This window comes from Scyliorhinus torazame, chromosome 28 (assembly GCF_047496885.1).
Source record: "Scyliorhinus torazame isolate Kashiwa2021f chromosome 28, sScyTor2.1, whole genome shotgun sequence".
NCBI classification, from domain to species: Eukaryota; Metazoa; Chordata; class Chondrichthyes; order Carcharhiniformes; family Scyliorhinidae; genus Scyliorhinus; species Scyliorhinus torazame.
This window is the reverse complement of record NC_092734.1, coordinates 4,841,318-4,864,474: the sequence shown is the minus strand read 5'-3', so window position 1 is coordinate 4,864,474 and position 23,157 is coordinate 4,841,318. Positions and strand designations below refer to the sequence as shown.

The 23,157-nt window shown below is 45.1% G+C and overlaps 1 protein-coding gene and 1 long non-coding RNA gene across 7 annotated transcripts in view; one reads left to right on the top strand and one right to left on the bottom strand.

Annotated features, from left to right (window-relative positions):
* Nucleotides 1-22,104, top strand: part of ccser2a (coiled-coil serine-rich protein 2a) — an 883,756-nt gene extending 861,652 nt beyond the window's left edge. For 4 of the 6 annotated variants that reach the window (XM_072491377.1, XM_072491378.1, XM_072491379.1 and 1 more), the window contains one exon: nt 9,627-22,104. In XM_072491377.1, coding sequence (XP_072347478.1) covers nt 9,627-10,571 — 945 coding nt within the window. In that variant the 3' untranslated portion in view covers nt 10,572-22,104. The remainder of the gene's footprint in view (nt 1-9,626) is intronic. The other 2 variants (XM_072491381.1, XM_072491380.1) reach the window with 2 other exon arrangements.
* Nucleotides 19,862-23,157, bottom strand: part of LOC140403478 (uncharacterized) — an 18,237-nt gene continuing 14,941 nt past the window's right edge. The window contains exon 2 of the long non-coding RNA XR_011938336.1: nt 19,862-20,138. This is a non-coding gene — a long non-coding RNA (uncharacterized lncRNA). The remainder of the gene's footprint in view (nt 20,139-23,157) is intronic.

Here is a 23,157-nt window from a genome sequence, read left to right as displayed (position 1 = left end):
TATCTGGGAAGCGGATACGAGAGGAGACTGAGGGATTGCGGGATGGGGGGGCTGGTGGCTTGGCTGGGCGAGAGTCCGTCTGTGATAGGAGAGACTCTGGGTGGAGCACATGGACCTTTCCTCTTTGGGGTTTGATAGTAGCAGGTAAAGTCCCCTTTGTTTCAATATTGTTTATTCAGACAGAAAAACTGAGTGAAATCAGAAATAAACACCAAACCTGCGAGATAGACAACAGCAGACCTGGTATGAAGTCAGCCTTTCAGCTGTTCCAAAATTGAGACTCAAATACATGTGTCACCAAGGTATTTAAGAAGCCATTTGGTCAACACTTTAAGAATGACCATTGTCAGAACTCATTTCCATCATGAGTGTGCCATAAACAGTTAACCTTCAAATTGTTCTCAGTGTAAAAATTCTCAGGAGGCTTCATCTGGCACCTGCAATAACTGCTGTTAGTGAAACCATCTGCTTAAAAGAAGCAAAGGCTTATGTTCCTCGTGTTGATCACGACAAATTAAGCAGCAAAGTCCCTATAAACAACAAGGCTGTTGTTTGCCTGCTATTTGTATTTACCCTCGACTCTGATCGATTAACAGATGTGGTAATCAGGGAATGTTTATTTTCCAGCAAAATTAATAGCTTTAATTTTTACACTGCTCCTTGTTTCAGAGTTATCTACAAGAATTTTCCAAAATGGAGGAGTGATGATGGATATTGAGCAAAAAGGGAGGGAGTGTGACGAGCATTGGGGTAGCAAAGGATTGTGATTGAAGAAGGTTTGAAAGCGAGGGTGGAGGTGGTGTGGGATCTGGGGAGACCCTTCAACATACTCTAACTGATGAAGTACATAGAGAGGGAGTGGAGACCAGAACTGAGCTAGTGTCAAAGCGTTTTCTTTCATTCCCAGGATCTGGGTTCCACTGGCTTGGCCAGCATTTGTTGCCCATCCCTAGTTGCCCCCAAGAATGTGGTGGTGAGCTGCCATCTTGAATGGCTGCAGTCCCTGAGGTGTAGGTACACCCACCGTTCTATTAGGGAGGGAGTTCCAAGATTTTGACCCAGCGACAGTGAAAGAACAGCGATATAGTTCCAAATTAGGATGGTGTGTGACTAGACGGGGAACTTTCAGCTGGTGGGGTTCCCGTGGGTTTGGAAGATGCTGTCTCAGGCTTGGTGAGTTTCTGCAATCCACCTTGTAGATTGTACACACTTCTGCTGCTGTGCGCCAGTGGTGGAGGGAGTGAATGATTCTGAATGGGGTGCCAATCAAGCGGGCGACCTTGTCCTGGATGGTGTCAAGCTTCTTATATTGTTGGAGTTATACTCATCCAGGCAAGTGGAGAGTTTCCCATCACACTCCTGACTTGTGGTGGTGGACAGGCTTTTGGGGAGTTGGGAGGTGACTCGCCCAGGATTCCTAGCCTCTGACCTGCTATTATGGCCACAGTATAAGGGTGACATGGTAGCACCGTGGTTAACACTACTGTTTCACAGCACCAGGGACCCGGGTACAATTCCTGGCTTGGGTCACTGTCTGTGCGGAGTCTGCACATTCTCCCCGTGTCTGCGTGTGTTTCCTCCGGGTGCTCCGGTTTCCTCCCACAGTTCAAGATGTGCAGGTTAGGTGGATTGGCCATGATCAATTACCCCTTCGTGTCCAAAAGGTTAGGTGGGGTTACTGGGTTATGGGGATAGACTGGAGGCGTGAGCTTAAGTAGGGTGCTCTTTCCAAGGGCAGCTGCAGACTTGATGGGCCGAATGGCCTCCTTCTGCACTGTAAATTCAATAAGCTTGTCCCCCCCAACCTTTGCCACATGTGTACGATTTCTCCCATCAAGGGTGTTGGATATTTATTGCATGAATGAGGGTGATATAATTTCAGGTTAGCGATCTGAATTTATTGGATTTGAAATTTGACTTTTGAAATTTGAGATGCACCTTCAGAACTTTCTAGAAATGAGCTGCTTCCGCTGTGGTGGATATGGATATTTCTGAGTACAGTTATCATGTTTAGCTCTTAACTTAAGCTGTCACAAAGGCTGAATGATCACTGGGGAAGTCAGTCAGGGAACTATGTGGAATTATTAATCTGCTTTATACTTTGGAGAGCGTATTCTGGACACCGAATTGTATTGGGGAATGATGAAGGTGCTGAACTTGACTGATTTCGTATCGATATTCAATGTTATAACATTTTTGAGTGTATCTGACACCCTAGATGTCACTAACAAAACTGAACCATCTGAAAAAAGTTGCAAGATTTTTTAATTTGGCACTGCCTTTCTAACTATAAATATAATGCAATAACATTTAAATGTAGGGAAGTTAGCAAAAACCTTTCTCTAACCACAGTTAGAACACGTTTAACGAATGGTGGGCAGTTCTGGTTGTCGTTTTGCAAAAAGGATATGGAGGCACCAGATCACCCGGCCAGATCACCCGGCCAGATCACCCGGCCGGATCACCCGGCTGGATCACCCGGCCAGATCACCCGGCTGGATCACCCGGCCAGATCACCCGGCCAGATCACCCTGCTTTAAGGCATAAAAGACCCAAAGTTGCAAGAGGAAGAAGATTGATGTCTTGCCCGAATCAACCTTCCCAAGTAAAGGAATTGAAAGTGCATCTTATAACCAATCTGAAAATCTGTTCTTGTGACTACTGAATAACTTTACACTTCCACATTACATAAGATCATAAGACATAGGAGCAGAATTAGGCCATTCAGCCCATCGAGTCATGGCTGATATGTTTCTCATTCTCATTCTCCTGCCTTCTCCCTGTAACCACATATCCCCTTATTAATCAGGAATCTATGTATCTCTGTCTTAAAGACACTCAGTGATTTGGCCTCCACAGCCTTCTGCGGCAAAGAGTTCCACAGATTTACCCCCCTCAGGCTGAAGAAATTCCTCCTCATCTCTGTTTTAAAGGATTGTCCCTTTAATCTGACATAGTGTCCTCGGGTTCTAGTTTTTCTGACAAGTGGAAACATCCTCTCCACATCCACTCTATCCAGGCCTCACAGTATCCTGTAAGTTCCAACGGGATCCCCCCATATCTTTCTAAACTCCATCGAGTACAGACCCAGAGTCCTCAATCGTTCCTCATGACAAGTTCTTCATTCCAGGGATCATTCTTGTGAACCTCCTCTGGACCCTTTCCAAGGCCAGCACATCCTTCCTTGGATACAGGGCCCAAAACTGCTCACTATACTCCAAATGGGGTCCACCAGAGCCTTGTACAGCCTCAGTAGTACATCCCTGGTCTTGTATTCTAGTTCTCTTGACATGAATGCTAACATTGCATTTGTCTTCCTAACTGCCGACTGAACCTCCACGTTAACCTTCAGAGAAGGCTGAACTCGGATTCCCAAGTCCCTTTGTGCTTCTGATTTCTGAAGCCTTTTCCCATTTAGAAAATAGTCTATGCCTCCAATCTTCCTATCAAAGTCATAACCTCACACTTTTCCACATTGTATTCCATCTGCCCCTTTGCCCACTCTCCTAGCCTGTCCAAGTCCTTCTGCAGCCTTCTTGCTTCCTCAATACTACCTGTCCCTCTGCATATCTTTGTATCATCTGCAAATTTGACAACAATGCCCTCAGTTCATTCTTCCAGATCATTAATGTCCACTCCATCTGCCATCATGTTACCACTCACTTAACCTGAGTGTCTCTCTTTGCAGCCTCCTTGTGTTCACTTATAGAACTAGGATCAGGAGTCGGCCATCTGGCCCCTCGCGCCTGCTCCGCCATTCAATGGGATCATGGCTGATCTTTTTGGGGACTCTGCTCCAGTCACCTGCCTGCTCACCAGAAACCTTAATTCTGTAATGTTCAAAAATCTGTCTATCTTTGCCTTAAAAACATTCAAACAGGGAGCCTCAACTGTTTCACTGGGTGGGGAATCCCACAGATTTACGACCCTTTGGGTGAAGAAATTCCTCCTGAACTCAGTCCTAAATCCGTTCCCCCTTATTTTGAGGCTATGCCCCCTAGTTCTGCTTTCACCCGCCAGTGGAAACAACTTCCCTGCTTCTATCCTATCTGTTCCCTTCGTAATTTTATATGTTTCTATCAGATCCCCCCTCATTCTTCTACTGCCCTGCTTTTAAACTCCATCCTCTAGCAATGAAGGACAAAACTCCATTTGCTAGTTAATTACCTTCTGCACCGGCAAACCAACACAAAGACACCCAGGTCCCTCTGCACAGCAGCATGCTGCAATGTTTTACCATTTAAATAAAAGTCCATTTTGCTGTTATTCCTACCAAAGTGGATCACATTTACCAACATTGAACTCCATATGCCAGACCCTTGCCCACTCACTTAAACTATCTGTATCCCTCTGAAGACTTTCAGTGTCCTCTGCACACTTTACTCTACCACTCATCTTGGTGTCATCTGCAAAATTGTTGTAAATTGTAAACAATTGCTGTCCCAACACTGACCCCTGAGGCACATCACTAGTCACTGACCATCAACCAGAAAAACACCCATTTATCCCCACTCTTTGCTTTCTGTTAGTTAACCAATCCTCTATCCATGCTAATATATTACCCTTAACACCGTGCACCCTTATCTTATGCAACAGCTTTTGTGTGGCACCTTGTCGAATGCCTTCTGGAAATCCAGATACACCACATCCACCGGTTCCCCATTGTCCACCGTGCATGGAAGCATAGATCATAGGAACAGGAGTAGGCCATTCAGCCCTTCAAGCCTATCCCGCTATTTAACAACATCATGGCTGATCTGTGACCTAACTCCATATACCTCCACATCCCTTAATATCTTTGCTTAACAAAATTCTATCTATCTCAGATTTAAAATAAACAATTGATCTAGCTTCAACTGCTGTGTGTGGGAGAGAGTTCCAATCCCTACCAGCCTTTGAGTGAAGAAGTTCTTCCCAGCATCTCTCCTGAACGGTCTGGCCCTAATTTTTAAACTATGAAAATGGGAGCCATTCAGCCCTTTGAGCCTGTTCCGCAATTCATCACGATCACGGCTGATCATCCAACTGAATAGCCTAATCCCATTTCTCCTCCCGCATATCCTTTGGTCACTCTCACCCAAGCTATAATTAACTCCTTGGAAAACTTACAATGGGCGCAATCCTCCGGTCAGGCTGCGCTGGAAAAGCGGCTCGACGCAGCCTAGCTGTTGAAATCCGGGAGACCCCGCTTCGGAATCTATCCGGCTCGCAACACCTTGCAAGATTCACAGCAATCTCCCGAGACGTTGTGATGTGAATCCCGCCCACAATGGGTGGCATCACCTTTTAGCAAATCTGCATATTAGAGCGAGGCAGCAAGCCTTACTCAAATGTGTAAACTCCAGAGGTACCTGAGGCTTTGCGATTCAATCCCTTCGCCACGGAGACCTCAGGCACTGTTGGGTACCGGTCCCCACAAATGGGACCGGCATTCGTGAGGGTCTCCCAGGGGATCGGATGCCCCCAGCTGCGTGCCCTTTGGGTAGGGTGGTGCCCTGGCACTGCCAGCTGACATGGATGTTTACAGGGTGCCTGGTTGGCACTGCCAAGGTGCAAGCACGCGCTCAGGCCAGGATTGCCAGATGTGGGTGCTGTGGGGCTGCAGGGGATGGGGGGCCCCTCATATGTGTTCGGGCTGAGGGTGGGAATTGTTTGGGGGACTTCGGAGATCGGGCAGCCATTTAAAAATGGCACCTCAATCTCGCTACAACGGGGAGCTCCGGCGAGCGGAGCTCCACACTGTAAAAAAAAAACCCGGGGCGATGTTCAGCCTCTGCCGCGCGTTCCCTGTTCAGGTCCTTATTCAAGGCGAGTTACGTTGAATAGCCATGTGTTTCTCAGCACTGCACGTGCTGGGAAACACGCGGCTAAATGCGCTCGCTAGGGGACTGTGCTCCCTTTTGGGAAGACCACGCCCAACTACTTTCTGTGGTAGTGAGTTTCACAGGCTCACCACTCTCTTGGTGAATTCCCATCTAGCGTCACATAGTCAACAAACATAGATCCAGTACTTTCTGTTTCTTTGTCATTAATATAGTTTGCAAATGGTTGAGTTGGCTGATCCTTAGGCACTTCTAGTTATAGTCTGCCAACTTGAAAATGACCTGATTGTCCCTATTGTTGCTTCCTGTCCATTAACCAATGCTAATATGTTACCTCCAACTCTCTGTGCTCTTATACTGAACACTCCGATTCAATGGCACAAGACTGAACTTTGGCAGGGCCAATGAAAGAAGTTTTAGTATCACCTGTGCTTTTTAAAATTTAAAGTGCCCAATTCTTTATTTTCCCAATTAAGGGGCAATTTAGCGTGGCCAATCCACCTAACCTACACCTCTTTGGGTTCTGGGGGTGAGACCCACACAGACAGGGAGAATGTGCAAACTCCACACGGACAGTGACCCGGGGCCTGGATCGAACCCGGGTCCTCGGCGCCGTGAGGCAGCAGTGCTAACCACTGTTGCCCGAGGACGCATAGGATAGGATGAGGAAACCCCCGGGGAAAAGGCATCTCCGAGGAGGGCACTGTCGCCTTGATGAACAGACGTGTCATCATAATGGTTGGATTTTGACAGATGGACTAATTCGATTTTCAAGGCCAATGTTTCTGTTGGATGTGGTTGTAGAGTCAAGCTGGAAGGAGCTAATTTAGGAACTTTACAGTGGCCAATCGTAATCTCTTTTGCCCATGACTGGTTCAGTTTGTCAGTATATATGGGCCACAGGTTGATTGACATCACCCCCCCTCCATGTTTCTTTTATATTGTCCTTCCACCTTTTTCCAACAATGTACAAGATTGAAACAAACTGCTGGAAGTGCACAGTGAGCCTGTCGGGTAGCCTCGAAAGAGAAACAAGAGGTTAATGTTTCAGCTTGCGCCCTTTGTCAGTTCTGAAAAAGGCTTTGACCGGGAACATTAACCTCTCTCTTCTCTTGGCAGATGCTGTCAGTCCTGCTGTGTATTTCCAAGATGAAATTGGAAATGTCGTCTGTTGCCTGTGACAAATGGTGCACAGCAGAAAATGCCTTTCAGAGGAGCTTTTACGGAATAAATCCAAGTTATCTGTTATCTGCATCATGAAGTATTTTAATACATAATGAATGTTCCAATGCTTCAACACCACAATCCAGGAGAAATGTTGAGATGAGTCCTGTGTAAATTGCAATTTTTAGCCAAAGAAGCAATGTAACAAACTCACTGCAGTGCCATAGATCAGCAAAAAAAGACTCGTCGGGCCGAATGCGTGCAGGCTGAAAGACAGGGCGCGATATTCCCAAATTGGGAACAAAGTCCCATAGCGCGTGTTTCCTGGTGCTCGCAGTACTGTGAAACAGATAGCTATTGAACGAGACTCGCGTTGTACAAGGGGCCTAAATGAGGGACGCGCGGCTGAGGCCGTACAGAACCCCATTTGTAAAGTGGGGAGTTCCACTTGCCGGAACTGGCGCGCCAATCTCCGAGACTCCCGACATAACCCCCGACCTCCCCCCAACCCCCAGTCTAAATGCAAAATGGGAGGGTCTCCATCCCCCACACCCAACCCCCCCCCCCCCTCCCCAAAACATCCCCACCGGGCACCCCCAGCGCAATTGGGCAGGTGCAAAAACTGCAAGCTTGGCAATGCCAATGTGCCCATACCAGCTGAAAGGAGCACCTGACACCTTGGCAGTGCTAGACTGACACCCAGGTGCACTGCCACAGTACCCAGGTGGACCTGCCAGGGTACCCTGGTGGCACCAGCTGTGCCAGGGCACCATCCTGCCCAAAGGGCATGTAGCTGGGGGCCTACGACCCTCGTGCTATTCCCTTTGGTCCCTGTTTGTGGGGCCCGGTGCTGAACGGCGCTCGCCCCAGGTCTCTGAGGAGAAGGGGATGAATGCCAAAGCCTCAGGTACCTCGGGAATCTGAGCATTAGAGTGAGAATATCTGTCCTACTCTAAGATGCAGAATGGCCAAAAGGTGACCCAGCCCACAATGGACGGGATTGACATCGCGGTGAGCTGCTTTTCAGGCGCAGTGTAGCCGTTGGATCGCGCCCATTGTCAGAGTTACTAGAATCTTCAGTACATTTGTCGACCTTAATCAGGAATTACTGATGTACTTGTCCATTTTTGTTAAAGTTAGGACAGAATTTGTTTGCACAATAGAATTGCAAGTGGCAGTTGTGTTTCTGGGGCTGGTCTGACCCATCCCAGCCCCTGTCTAATCATTCTGAAATGTACCTCTGTGCAAGTGCCAAATTAATCAGATATTAACACGCTTTGAAATTCAAATGACCTTACACGTCACACTGGATATAGGATAAGAAAACATGTAACATTACATAACAAAAGGATTTTAAGCATAGCTTCTGAGGTGCCACGGTACAAAGGAAAGCAACATTATTTATTTTAGCCTGCTTTCTCCTGAACTGGAGCTACCAATTTACAAGTACCTGTTGATTTACAAATGACCTTGATGGGAGCAATTAAACCTCCGGCAATGCTCATTTATACCAACTAAATTTTGTGGCCTTTAAATAGCAGACCATTTAAACATCTTGCGCTAACATGCTATCAACTATACGGTTTGGCAATCTTCACAGTAAAGAAAAGAATTGTAATGTTTGACTTGCCAGGAGCAATGCAACATAAGATTTTCTCGGATGATCTTTCGCTGTGGGCATCATAGACACCCTGCTATTTACTGCCTCCCTCTGGTCGTTCTGAGTAGATGCCGGTGAGCTGCCACCTTTCTCCTGGTGATGGGTGGCTTGATTGGCCACTTCAGAGGGCAGTTCAAGGTCAACCATGTTGCGGGACTGGACTCTCAGACCAGACTGGGAAAGGATGGCAAGGGGTTCATGAACTGGTTAGATTTTTATGGCAACCTGGAAGCTCAGTGGTCACTTTTACTGTGGTGGTTGGGGGGGGGGGGGGGGGGGGGGCGGGGGTGGCAGGCAGGCAGGATATTCTGGCCTTGGCAGCAGTGGGATCAGAAAATGTGGAGAGCAGCAGAAAGCCAATTGACGTTTGGCTCCTCTCTAAACGATCCCATCCGTCTGTGACGATGCCCATTGTTGGCGAGATCGCAAAATCCCAGCCCGGTTTTTATTTGAATTTTTTTGAACTTAATTCATATTCTCCCCAGCTGCTGTGGTGGGAATTGAACCCAGGTATTCTCTGGAATCTTGGTCCAGCAACACAATATACTGGAAGCATTAGAATTTTAATTCTCATTTCTTTTGAATCACTTGAACCATTTTAATTTGTATTGGATGTTACTGACAGCCTTGTATGTTACCAGATATGTGTAATGGATGTTACTGACAGCCGTGTATGTTACCAGATATATGAAACAAATATTGTCCACCCTGTGTGCTTCCTTTTCATTCAACGTTAACCAAATCCAGTCGCTTCAAACGTTCCCTCTGTGATCTGCTTCAGGATTTCATTGTAGTTCCTCAGGATGACTATTCAAGTTTTGTCCAGTGTTTGTGTCATTTGCTTCTCTCTGACCCTCTATTTTACTCCTGCATGGTGTCCAGAATGCAAATCAAACCAGCATGACCCATACCAGGAGTTTTTGTTCTTTGCAAAAGCAAAATGCGTTTAATATGTTCTAAAATGCTTTTTCTCCCAACAGCCTCCAGTACTACAGCCTTCCAGCCCCACCTGCAGCTCCAACCAACGCGACATGGGAAAAATAGCAAAACCAGTCTTTATCGAGGACCACAGTAGGTGTTTGGAGAATGCCTCATGTGGGAGTTACTGCCAAACCAACCAAAATGTAAACGCTGCTGTTTCTTCAGAGACAGATTCAGATAAAGTCAGCTCCCTTCAACCCACCCCACAGAAGATTGGAGATTCGAATGGGAGGCCTGTCCAAGAGCACCCAGTCTTCAAGAAGACCGGACAGAGTGTGAATGTCCCCCCGAAGGAACATGGGCATAGTCAGGTTTCAGTGCAGCAAGCTAGTTTGGCAAGCTCTTCAGTATTTACAGAGCAATCTACAAATAAAGACTATCGGCCTAGGTTTGCTTTTCGACAGTGTCTATATTCCAAGGATACAGCTATCAAATCCAAGGTGCAGAGTTCAGCAGTGAAGTCTCCTCCATTCTCCAAACCTGGAAAGATTGCAGCACCGTCTCACCCAGAGTATTTTCCTGGACAAAGTTCAGTTCATAATTCTATTGGCGGTCAAAAGGAATCGGACTATCAGCTCCGACTACCACTACCTCCCAACCCTTCAACGCAAAGAGACGAGCAGCAAAAGAGAAAATCTAGGCTACCGCCATCCCTGTCATCACCACTTCTAAACATTAAGACTACAGCGTTTTCACTGAATCCTGGGTCACTCGCCAAGGGGACCCAGCACGTTGAACCCAGCAATCATCGGGATGAATCCCAGTTTGCGATCTTACCTTCCAACAAGCTACAGAAAAAGCAGTCACTTCGAGAAGACGGTTTGCGAAAGGTTCAGGTTTGCGATTCCCAACCAGAGAAATCTGCAGCCTCTGCCCGGCACTCCCGCCTTCCTCAACCAAAGATGCATGTGTCCAGTCCCTCAAACTGCAACCTCCAGGGTTGACTGAAACCTGGTGTTAAACATTTCCACTGCAGTTTGCATTGAGGATAAGCTTTCAACAATTCAAAACTGGCAACTGTTGACAATTTGGCCTCATTTACTTTGCTCATTATTGGCCTGACTCTGAAAGACAGCTCCTGCACACCTGACTGATGCATTGTCAAAAAGTTGGCCATTTGTAGACTGTGGAGACAGTTTATATTTGCAATTTGCGGCCTTTATATTTGGGAGAATACAAAGCTACAGGTGTGGGGAATCTTGTTCAGAGGCAGGGATTTTTTGGGCAAGGTGGGTTGGTGGGATATTTAGCTGTACAGCAGTTTATGAATCTGTAATGACCTGGACATGAATCATTTAGGTGTAAAGGTTAGTGGTGGTACGATGGGCAGAACTTATTTAAAGCAAATATTGTATTCCTTGTTGAATGATACCATTGTCCTTCATTTCAATTGGTCTACATGAACATCTTGTGATAGAGAAGACAATACAGAAGGAGCTTTAGTGGAAATTGGTCAGCCTGACCTAAAATGGCTAGGCTAAGTTAAACGTTTTTTGTTTGTTTAGAATCATCAGCTTAAGAGTTTATTTAAGTTAAAATTCTGGAGGGTTAGGTTTCTGAAATACGTAATAAAATAAATCTCTGCATTACAATGCCTGGTACAGGAATCATAGTTGCTGCATTTTCACCAAAAGCCTATTGCTCGTCAGAGAAAGAATGGATATTAATGGATAAAACGCGTGAGAGGGTAATTGTGCTTCAGGGTAGATTGCCAGAATGACAGTGAAGGTATTAGAAAGGTTCAGTATTGTGCTTTCCAATTCAACTGGCTCTCGGCACATTCCAAATTACAACTCTTCTATTGGTGGCCTGGGAGAGGTCCAATATTCACATTGTTCACTGGAAAGGGATTGTGTTCCTCACACACATAATTATCATGCACACAGGTTCTTCAACGCAACTCATTAATAAATATAATTGAGAATTTGCCATCAAGATATATATTTTCAGCACCACCGATGAATGATGCCTTGGGTCACAGCCTTGACCTTCACCCCAATAGATCTCGGTTTAATTGCAGGCCAGAGTCACTGGATGAAGCTTTTCTTTGCCTGCCTCTCTATGGCTTTTAATTATCTTCATTGAATCTTTTAGACAGTCTTGCAGTCCATTTCCCAATAGGCACAAATGCACAGAAGAAAACTCTGCATTAATTTGACAGCCTCCCTCCGAGAGGTTATACAAGCAGATGGTGTGGGAATTCAAAGACCCCACACTGATTTTCTAAGATTACTGGTGTGCTGGGCAAACTGTTTCTGACTTTGGAACCATATTCTTGGCATGCTATGTCCTGGGTGCAACATTCATGTACACTGGCTCTGATAGCAGAGAGAAGTAATGCTTCATTCACACCACCAGATGTGTGCTGCAGTGATTCTGGGAAGAGCCAAGATTGTTTGCAATTGTTGAGTGTAAACATCAAAAATTCCATACTTTTTTTTGGCGTGGTGAAGATCTCGGGTGGTACGTTCTGATGATCAGTCCTCCACTGGCCTCATTCACTGTAATGTTGAGCTTGTGGTTCTGGACATTCTGCGTTCAATTACTACAGCTGCTATAAACTAAAACTCACCAGGCCCTGCTCACAGAAATCACATGAATCCTGTGGCCTCAGCTTCAAACCACAAACCAATTTCTTAAAGTGGTAATGTTTACGATCAGAGTGTAGGGAAAGAAAGGCAAAATCTACAATTCCCAATAAACCAGACTTTTTAAATTGTTCTGGGGTTTCAGCAAGATTTCACATGTATTATGAAATATGTCATGCTGCTTCAGAGCTGCATGTTAACATATTAACATATCTTCAATTTCACACATACTTTGGACATTGGCTGGGCTAGGTAGCAGTGCAGGCAGAGGTAAGTTTTCCTCTTCATTATTTTCAAGTGAAATCCCTTTCAGATTTTGATATATGAAACATATAGAGATAGGTTTCAACCATTGGTGGGCGGCACAGTGGTTAGCACTGTTGCCTCTCAGAGCCAGGGAGCCGGGTTCGATTCCGGCCTCCAGTGACAGTCTGTGCGGAGTCTGCACATTCTTCCCGTGTCTGCCTGGGTTTCCTCCGGGTGCTCCGGTTTCCTCCCACAGTCCAAGGATGTGCAGGTTAGGCTGGGACAGAGTGGAGGAGTGGGTCTAGGTGGCGTGCTCTTCCAGAGGGTTGGTGCAGACTCGATGGGCTGAATGGTCTCCTTCTGTACTGTAGGGATTTTATAAATTCTATTTTATGGATTAATGAGAGTTGATGGTGGGTGTAAATGGCCACTGTCTCGTTTACGTTATCGGCAACACTTTGCAACTGGGAAAATTGGCGTACTGACTTAATTCACCTAACAGAGCTGCTACTAAATCTATATCATTACAGCTATGTTTGATTTTCCCTCACTCCCTATTTGCGTATCTGAAAATATTTTGCTGACATAGATTTGCAAACCAGCAACAGTGTAATATGTTATTTAAATTCAGTCCCTGTGAGTGGCATCAATTCTAATTGGTTACCTTGCTGAGCGTCTATGTTATACCCATCAATGTCCTGGAATGCAAAGTTGAGACCAAGAATAGTCTTCCGCTGACACTGGATCAAAAAGCAGGGATTATTGAGCATGGATGTGGGAATGCCGACTCCGTCCCCCTTTGTAAGTGTCGCACTCTTATCCTTATTGTTATATTTCCATTATCCATATTTATAATGGAAGTGTCCGTGTAAGCTTGTCACACTGTAATCACTCCAGTTGCTAATCGTGGCACCACAGTACATTCAGATTTTAATATAATCAGAAATGTAAGTGTGTACATAATGTGTATATGGATAATTTATCTCCGTACAGGTGTTAATGAGTTGTATATTGCCCAGGTCTTTGCGGATTTATAAGTTGCTAGATATGGTCAATTCTGTGTCAAACATGTGCTGCTGTATTCAAGTGCAATATATACTATTGTTAATAACAAAATGAGGTATAGAGAATACTCTTATATGTATATGCAAATATGTATATGTATAGAGAATACTCTTATATGTATATGCAAATATGTATATGTATAGAGAATACTCTTATGTATATGCAAATATGTATATGTATAGAGAATACTCTTATATGTATATGCAAAATTAACTATCTACTGAAATCCTTGAAGCGGCATACCAGATAAAATGAGCAAGGAGTTGCACTTTCAATGATTCTTTGTGTCATGCAGTTATGCCTATGCTGAGCGAGTGGTACCAACCCTGACACATGATTGGTCCGTTTTCATGCTCGGGATAGCTTGTTACTGAGGGTGGTAAGTGGTGTTATCGTTGCGATAGAATGTGGTGAGTCACTGTACCATTGATAACTCCCAGCAGGCGATTTGTGTTCAGTCAGGAGGCTGGCAAAATCCAGATCTTCGACTGTTTTGCACATTTTCTCCTGACCACACGTCTCCATTTGTGGTGGGGGGGGCCTCTGGTCGCACTTTTAATTCTTGTGAATATAAAACGTAAACTAAACCCCCATCACCCATGAGATATTTCCTTCACAGAGCCATTATTTAAAACAAGCAATGTATTCATTGATGCAACAGCGTGTGCCGATCCAGCAGTGGCAGCTTCTGTTTGATGCTCACTGCAGAAGGGTTCTGAATGGATGTGGGAATGCCGACTCCGTTTATGTTGTTAGTGCAAACATCTTTCCCCAGTTTTGCTGCCAATGTTCAGTCCCGTACAAGAACAATCCCAAACTGCCTCTTTCCCAAATGGACCAAAGGAGTAAAGTAAAAGTACAGTGACTGTACAGTGGCTGCTTTCCTCTGTGAGGGGGAGAGCTGACTGGTGGTGGTTTAACCTGAGGGTCACCACACCTCAGGCGAGGGGCAAGGTTGCGAAGGCGGGACCTTCATTAGTAACCTCAGCCGGTGCGGGGATTGAACCCACGCTGCTGGCCTCGCTCTGCATCACAAACCAGCTGTCCAGCCAACTGAGCAAAGAGAATCCTGCGCTAAACTCTTTCCTGCCCCTCTTAATCAAGCAGAAGAAATGTGCAGTACGGTGACACAGTGGTTAGCACTGTTGCTTCACAGCTCCAGGGTCCCAGGTTCGATTCCCCGCTGGGTTACTGTCTGTGCGGAGTCGGCACGTTCTCCCCATGTCTGCGTGGGTTTCCTCCGGGTGCTCTGGTTTCCTCCCACAGTCCAAAGATGTGCAGGTTAGATTAGGTGGATTGGCCATGATAAATTTCCCTTGGTGTCCAAAAACGGATAGGTGGGGTTATTGGATTACGGGAATAGGGTGGAGGTATGGCTTAAATAGGGTGCTCTTTCCAAGGGCCGGTGCAGAAGGGTCTCCTTCTGCACTGTAAATTCGATGAAATGCATTTCATAAATGCAAAAGGAGCAGCTACCCCTTCCCTCAACCCCAGATGTTCCACTGGGTAACTTTGACCCAAAGATATGGTTGATGGAGAAAACCTGATTCAGAGTGGTACTGTAAACTGGTGAGCAGTCATTGATGGACAGGCAGAGGGCAGCACGGTGGTGCAGTGGGTTAGCCCTGATGCCTCACATCGCCGTGGTCCCAGGTTCGATCCCAGCTCTGGGTCACTGTCCGTGTGGAGTTTGCACATTCTCCCTGTGTCTGCGTGGGTTTCGCCCCCACAACCCAAAGATGTGCAGGCTAGGTGGATTGGCCGCACTAAATTGCCCCTTAATTAGAAAAAATTAATTGGGTACTCTAAATTTAATCAGGTTGTTGCTGACTCTGTCTGTCTGTGTGTGTGTTGGCGCATGTGTTTGTGTGTTGGCGCATTTGTGTGTTGGTGGGTGTGTTTGTGTGTTGGCACGTGTGTGTGTGTGTTGGCACGTGTGTGTGTGTGTGTTGGCACGTGTGTGTGTGTTGGCATGTGTGTGTGTGTGTTGGCGTGTGTGTGTTGGCGCGTGTGTGTTGGCGTGTCTGTTGGCGCATGTGTGTGTGTGTTTGGCACGTGTGTGTGTGTGTTGGTGTGTGTGTGTTGGTGCGTGTGTGTGTGTGTTGGTGCGTGTGTGTGTGTTGGCGTGTGTGGGCGTGTGTGTGGGCGCATATGTGTGTGTGTGTGTTGGTGTGTGTGTGGGCGCATGTGTGTGTGTGGGCGCATATGTGTGTGTGTGTTGGTGCATGTGTGTGTGTCTGTGTTAGCATGTATTTGTGTGTGTGTTAGCGTGTGTGTGTGTTAGCCTGTGTGTTGCGTTGTCTAATCAGGGTGGAAATCCCTGGTTTTGCTGTGTTGTAATGTTTGGATTTTTCTAGGTTTTTTGCCAGGGCTGTGAGGGAGGAAAGACATCAGAAGGAAGGTTAGAGGCATCTTTGGCAATTAACCAATATTTACAAAAGTTCATCTGCTCTAACCAGGAAATTAAAGATTCATTAATTCTAGCCTGAAAATACATAGTAAACAATGTGTCAACTCTGTATTTCAACTCTAATTACAAGCTCATCTATTTATGGCGCCTCTACCAGCAGGAGGGTTATTATGCTGGTCCATCACTGCCTGACACCCTCCTCCACCACATCTATCTCCCCTTCATCTGTCCGTTTGTTGCTGTGACACTGGGGACACCCTTTGTTCTGCTCGTGTTCTGAAGGGAGATGAATGCACGATCCTGACCTGGCACCGCCCCAGAAGGTGGGATGTGGGGGGAATGGACATTTTAATTGGTGCTTGTAAACCGGCCCAAAATCCTGAAATGGGTGTGGTGAGGGAGAGCAGCTTCTGGGATGTCTTCTCTCAGCGTGCCAGAGTGCTGTGCCTTACTGAACCAGACTGCTTCATATAGATTTGGAATAATGATTTCCCCTCGAGATGAAACTGAAGAAAACCTGAATGTGTTGATGTGGAACCTGAGAAACACGGCAGGTGGGCCACTGCCTGTGCGCTAAAGCTGATTATTGTTAAAACCCGTATATCCCAGAATTGTAGATGACGTGAACATGTTTTTTAACCACCCTGAGGACTAGGTCTTCTGTTTGACTCTCACCACCTCCATTCGATTCCTTCTGTGATTCAAGTCACAGCTATGTACCAACACGGAGCAAAGCATTCAAAACCAACCAACATCTTACTGGCCAGGAAGTGAAAGGCGTTTAGATCGGATTTGATTTGGATTTAAGTGGAATATGAGTTTTGAATCCACAAAAAGGGCAGGTGATTGATGCGGAGTTCCTCATGCCATTGAAATTTCAGGTTTTGACTTGCAGTGTAACCGACAGCTATTTGGGAAGTTGTGGTTTTTGATTCAGTGATTTTAAGGAGTCACAAAGTGGGGTCAAGTCCTTTCTCATTACTGACTACAAATCCCACTCCGAGTAGTCGCAGTTAGCCCTGTAATGTGCTACAAAGGTATTTCAGGACAAACTGAACAAGTATTGGTTGTCCCATGGGTAGATTCACTGATTTCTTGAAGCATGTCTAATCTTGTTCTGTACACTGGAAACAAACAAAGAAATTGCATTTATATAGCAACCTTCACAAACCCAGGACATCCCAATGTGCTTTGCAGCCAGTGAGGGGGTCTGGCTGTAGTCAGAGTAGTCCATACATGTTGTTACGAAGGAACGAAATCCTGGGAATGTGAGATTAGGCTGAAATTGCAGTTCTGCTTGTTCCCTTTCAGGTAAAACAAATTACAATGAAAGGCTGAACTCTTTGAAGACCACCAGATCGGGGTTCACTGGAGAAGATCCAGAGACTCCGATAAGCTGAACTGAGTCAGGTCCTGACCAGAACCAACCTCAACCACCCTGAAACCAAACCAGGAGGAATCGTGGTTTCAGAAAATCTCGTGGGGGAGAGAGAGGCCATTACTGATTGTGAGCTGAAGTTAGAAATGATAAACTTTGAAAACTCTGGTTAGGTCAGTTTATTTCATTGTCAGGGATGAAGTTTATGATTAATCTCACAATAGAAATCTGAGCTGAATAATATCGGTGAACTTTCCAGAAACCCCCTCATTTGAAGATCAAATTAATAAAGGCCTCTTAAGATGCAAGCAATAAAAGCTGAACCGTGCTTTCAAAGACCTCGGAAAGGGCAGCCAGGTTCTGGGTGTGAGATCAAAATCCGGAACAATTTCTTCACATTTAACATAGCAACTAGAGAGACGTGCCAGGAACTGGGGCAGTCAGGAAACTGGACTCATTCAAGAAACAGCTGGTTACGGGTATGGGCAGATCAGATGGATGGGACAGCTGCTTTCATCTCACTCCTGAATCTAAATAACACACACAAGGTACCCTCATTGTGACCACCTGAAGATGCAAAGGCAGACTCTCAGATATATAGAACTGTCTCACAACTAAACATATGTGACAATCTGCAGCACCTAAGCAAACAAATCTCCCCATCAAAGACCGGTTCTAGGGACTAACACATGCACAGTCCAGTACGGCATCCTCTTCAATGAGCAAGCAGCAATTATTGATGAAATGAACACCATAGTGACAGATGCCCGGCGGCATCTTCGAGGAACTGCTACATGTTCTTTCACATTATGCAGCTGGAAAAGGTCACTGCATCCAACTAGATCTTCACTCGTTATTACACAAGTCCCTACCCAACTGCAACACACAGACCGGCCGCACATTCTATGAATAGAGCATTGAACCAGTAACTAACACTTTTATTTTACTCATGAGGGAGACTGTGTAACTCACTGTTCCGTGCGCAATGTTGTCTTTCATTAATATCAATGTGGTTTTGACAGTATTGGTTTGGTTCATGTGATGCCACTTATGCCCTTGACCAGGAGGTTGTGAATTCAAGCCGCACTCTTAAAAAATTTGAGTACTTAATCTGGGCTGACAGGTCAGTGGAGGGAGGGAGCGGCGAATGTGCCGTGTCACAGACAGCGACCCTTCAGGAGGATGCTACAAACTGAGATAAAAACATTTGTTCCCTAGAACATTGCAAATTTTTAGTGAGACGGCATTCCTGTACATTATTCTCAAAGTTACAACAATAAATCGTAGAATCATAGAATCCCTGCACTGCAGAAGGAGGCTATTCAGTCCATCGACCCTTGGAAAGAGCATCCCGTCTAGGCCCACTCCCCAAACCTATCCCAGTAACCCAATAGCCCCACTTAACCTTTTGGACACTAAGGGCAATTTAGCATGGCCAATCCACCTAACCTGCACATCTTTGGACTGTGGGAGGAAATCGGAGCACCCGGAGGAAACCCACGCAGACACGGGGAGAATGTGCATCACCCAAGGCTGGAATTGAACCCGGGTCCCTGGAGCTGTGAGGCAGCAGTGCTAACCACCGTGCCACTCCCTCAAGAGACAGAATTTGTTTGTCAAGGAAAATATAACGGAGGAGGGGGAAATGAAGTGGCAGATTCAAAAGGAAAGAATTAAACCAAATTCCTCGTATTATTTCAATCAAGTGAGTATATTATTAGACGCAAAGAGCTGATGATGAATTTGTGTATCTCAGTCAGTATCTTTGTTGAGATGTGTACACTTTTCTTAATTACATTGGAACAGTCCATTTGGTTCAACTGGTCGAAATTGGTGCACATGAGGATCCTCCCATTGTACTTCATCTCACTTTATCAACATATCCTTCTATTCTTTGCTTTTTCTTATACTTGTCTAACTTCCCCTTAAGAACATTTATGACAAGTTTAATGATGATACGATACGCTGACGTGGTAATGCTTGTAAATTCCAACAGTATGAATGGACCAGCATTGGAAAGACACATCCTATAGGCAGGATAGCCCAAGCTGCCTGGAAGAGACCAATCCGAAATAAGCCTTAAAAAATACAAGTTGAATGAACCATTTGAGAAATGATTTCCGAATCCGTGCAGGCTGGAAGGTGAGCTGACCTGCAGCCTTTTGCATTTATTAATGAAATCCGAGTATTTGCTAAACAACACAATAAATGAGCTCACCACCCAAGGGGAATGGGGAGATGATGAATCATGTATCAGTGCTGTTCCTGTGCATCGTAACATCTTATCAGATTTGATTCTTGTGAGGTTTAGGAATGGATGGATTTATGTCACATGTGGATCGCAACATTATACAGAAGTTGAACTTGTGCAGCAGGGAGCAGCTGTTAATGGGATTGGATACCAACCTTAGGAAGAAAACGGAGGGTCAAAAGCATTGGGACACATTCAACTTTTCTATAATCCGAGTGATGTGAAAATCCAAGGCTTGTTCATTGGAAATGCGCGTCTATTTTTGCCAAAGAGGAAATTATGTAGGAAGAAGGACATATTGTTAAAGGTGTCGTTTATTTGTATATCACTTCCTGCATAACACCAATGCTGACAATTCGCTGAAAAGTTTTGTGACGTCCCGAGACAGTGCAAGACGCTATATAAATGCAATTTCCTTCCCTTTCTGTAGTTAACATTTTTACAGAAAATTGTCAGGACAGGACTGAGGCAAATACGTCACAAGCAAAGCGAGTGATGGGTTCAGCAGCTGGATGAAGTGACGGCATCATTACTTCTGACATTGGACCTGCTGATGTTTCATTCAGCGCCTGTCTTGAATAAAGTAATATTTAAATTGTGGCATTCCAGCAATGCTCTGATTTAAATGCTCAGACTTTTTAAAACCTCACGTATTCATTATGCAAATTTGACCAACTTTGAAAAAGCACTGATTTCCCGAACTGCAATCTACCCAATTTAGTTTCAGTTTCAACTCTGTCCTTTTTCTTGGAAGGTTCTATCCTGTCTGAAATGTGTATCAGAAAACAATCTTGTCGATCATTTCTTCTGCTTTTGCAGCTTTTTCACCCAAATGGAGAGTTTGGACATTTCTTGTCAGGTTTTATGAGAAAGGAATTTGTTGATTCCCTTTCACCTCTGCTGCTTGTAGCTCTTCCCTCCTCCAAGCGGGGATTGAACATTCCCTGTCCCCAATGATCACCCAACTGCTATTGGGAGGTATTAGGAGGGACGTGAGGCTATCCTGCCTGCCCAGCCGTCCAATATTAAAAAGGTTGGGATAATGGGCTCTTTTTAATTGTTAAGATTTTCTTTTAAACTTTATTTTCTAAAGTTTAAAAGAACAAGCTGACCACTGGTTGCCAAGTTGGTGACCGACCCAAGTGGTCTCTCTCAGGGCAGTGTTACTGTCTCTGTAAACCTGGCTGTCGTTGGGGGCAGTGTAAACAGTAACCATGAAACAACCCCACTTCTAACAACTTCACAACTCTGATTATAAATGCCACTGTAACTGGAAACTGGAGTGTCCATTCTGCACTGTGAAATGTGAATCCATCTTCCACAATATTGTTCTTTACACAACTGCCAGTTTCTTCCCTTTCCAAACAGAATAAGGAGTTTCACGTCTCTGCAGAGAAATTAATCCCACAATTACTGATTGGTCCTTATCAAAAAGAGGGTAAAAAGAAGTCAACACTCTGCTCCTGTTTAGCATCTACTAACAGGAGGACACAAAACCTCTCGCTGCACAGATTAGAAATCTTGTTTTAGCATCAGGTTAGTCTTTCCTGACTGTTTGACATTCTACTCTCGTTGTGCAATTTTTCTTTCTTATTTCAGAAGCTAACTTGCTGATTCTGACTTCTCCGCTCTAAACCCTCACCACTCGGGTTAGCTGTGATTCCCCCAAAACATTGTTTACGTCTCATTGTGAAGGTGCCATGTCTGTGAGTCAACGTTTAAAGAGTTCATGTTCATTGAATCCTGTTTGTTCTGTGGATATTTATACTGATTTCAAAACGACCTAAAACAATTCGGCTGAAGTCACATTGTGTGGATTTTGCTGGATGTGAAACTGCAAATGCAGTCATATCTATCTTCTGAGCAAGGATAGAAGGATTTGGTAGGAAGTTGTTGGTATGTGGGTGCGCTCATATCTCACAATGCAATTTCACTCCAAACATTGAAGGGGTGAAGAATTATGCCCTTCACACCACATTCGACTGCTCCATCGAAGCATCTCTCTGGAGACTTGTTCCCTCTCACCCAGTCCATCCCTTATTACCATGGTGACCATCACAAGAGAGTCCTGTTCTTTTGAAGGCTGGTGAAAAATGTTTTTTATCTCAATCTTGCTAAATGATCAATGTCATCGTCATAAACTCTATTTTGACAGTGCCCATTAACAGCCCAAGCAACTGCAACAGTTTAGGCTCAGTTTTCACTTTTTAATATTGTCTTAGAACTTGGGCCAATGCCAGGAGATGAATTAAACGGAGGGGGCGATGAAAGCACTGCCCCAATGCAGCATGTACCACTGTATACCTTTGTTGTATATCATCATGCACATTGTAACTGTAAAACAACAGATATGGCTTTCCGAAACATTTAAAGAACTGGCATTGGGAATTACTATCAGCAGCTTGCTTGTGTGTAATGTATTTAACATTCCAAGGTGCTCAACAAGGGCGATATCTGTAACATCAGTCATGGTCTCCAGAGACAATTGACGCAATTTTAATCATCTTATTCTTTAAATTAATAAAAGTAGCTCAGGTCACTTCTCTTGTTTGTCTCCTTTCTCTCGCTCTCTCGTGTATTAATGGTGTAGGCTGATCTTTTACAGAATTAAGCAGCCAGGATATCGTGTGAAATGTGCAGGGTGAATTAACTGTGTGTGAGGAACAGGATTTTTGTGGCAAAGACTCCATGCCAACTGCTGCTTTTTACCAACCGCTGTCTCAAATACGTTTTCGAAACTTGCATCAGGGCCGCAAATTATTCACATTAAAATCCTGTCCATTAATCTTCAAATCCTCTCGGGTGGCGACTGAGATCACCTTGAATTGCACCTGGAAAAACAAGCTGGTCGTTTGGACAAGGAATAGAGTCCGAGGTCGGATAGAGGCAGAGACTAGACTTGATGGGTGTGTAGTCTACTGGGCAAGAAATGACAAGTAGTGCCCCCCCCCCCCCCCCGCCCAGCATCAGCACAGTATTTAGAAAAAGTTTGTGGGAAGGAATAGTGAGTCTTGTATCTGAATTTAATGGTGAAACTAAGTTTGGTGGCACAATAAATAGTGCGGATGGGGGCTGATAGATTAAACAAGTGGGGAAAATTGTGGCAGATGGCAACCGTGAGAAAATGTGAGAGCAGGAAGAACGGAGGCTAACAGAAATCTGCAGCTCTCTCCCCCAAAAAGCCATTGAGGCTGGAGGTCAAGAGAAACTGAAAAATTGAGATTGCTGAATGTTTGTTAGGGAAGGATATTACAAAACCAATAGCAGATTAAGTGAAAGGTACACATCAACCGTGGTCCAACTGAATAGCAGAACAACCTCATGGGACTGAATACACCCCCCCCCCCCGCCCCGTTCCCAATGTTTCTCTGAGCCATTACATCGGAATCATCCTGCTTCTTGGTTCAAGGAGGAACCTGGAATTCTAATTGCCTCATGATCATCGACCGACCTAAATCTCTCCCTCTAACCAGAGATCGAGAGCAACTTGGTGGTTTTGCACCAGGCACTTTGTGATATTTCAGCTCTCTAGGACTGGCAGAGGGTGGAGTCTGCAGGCACGGTGGGGTCTGCGGGCACGGTGGGGTCTGTG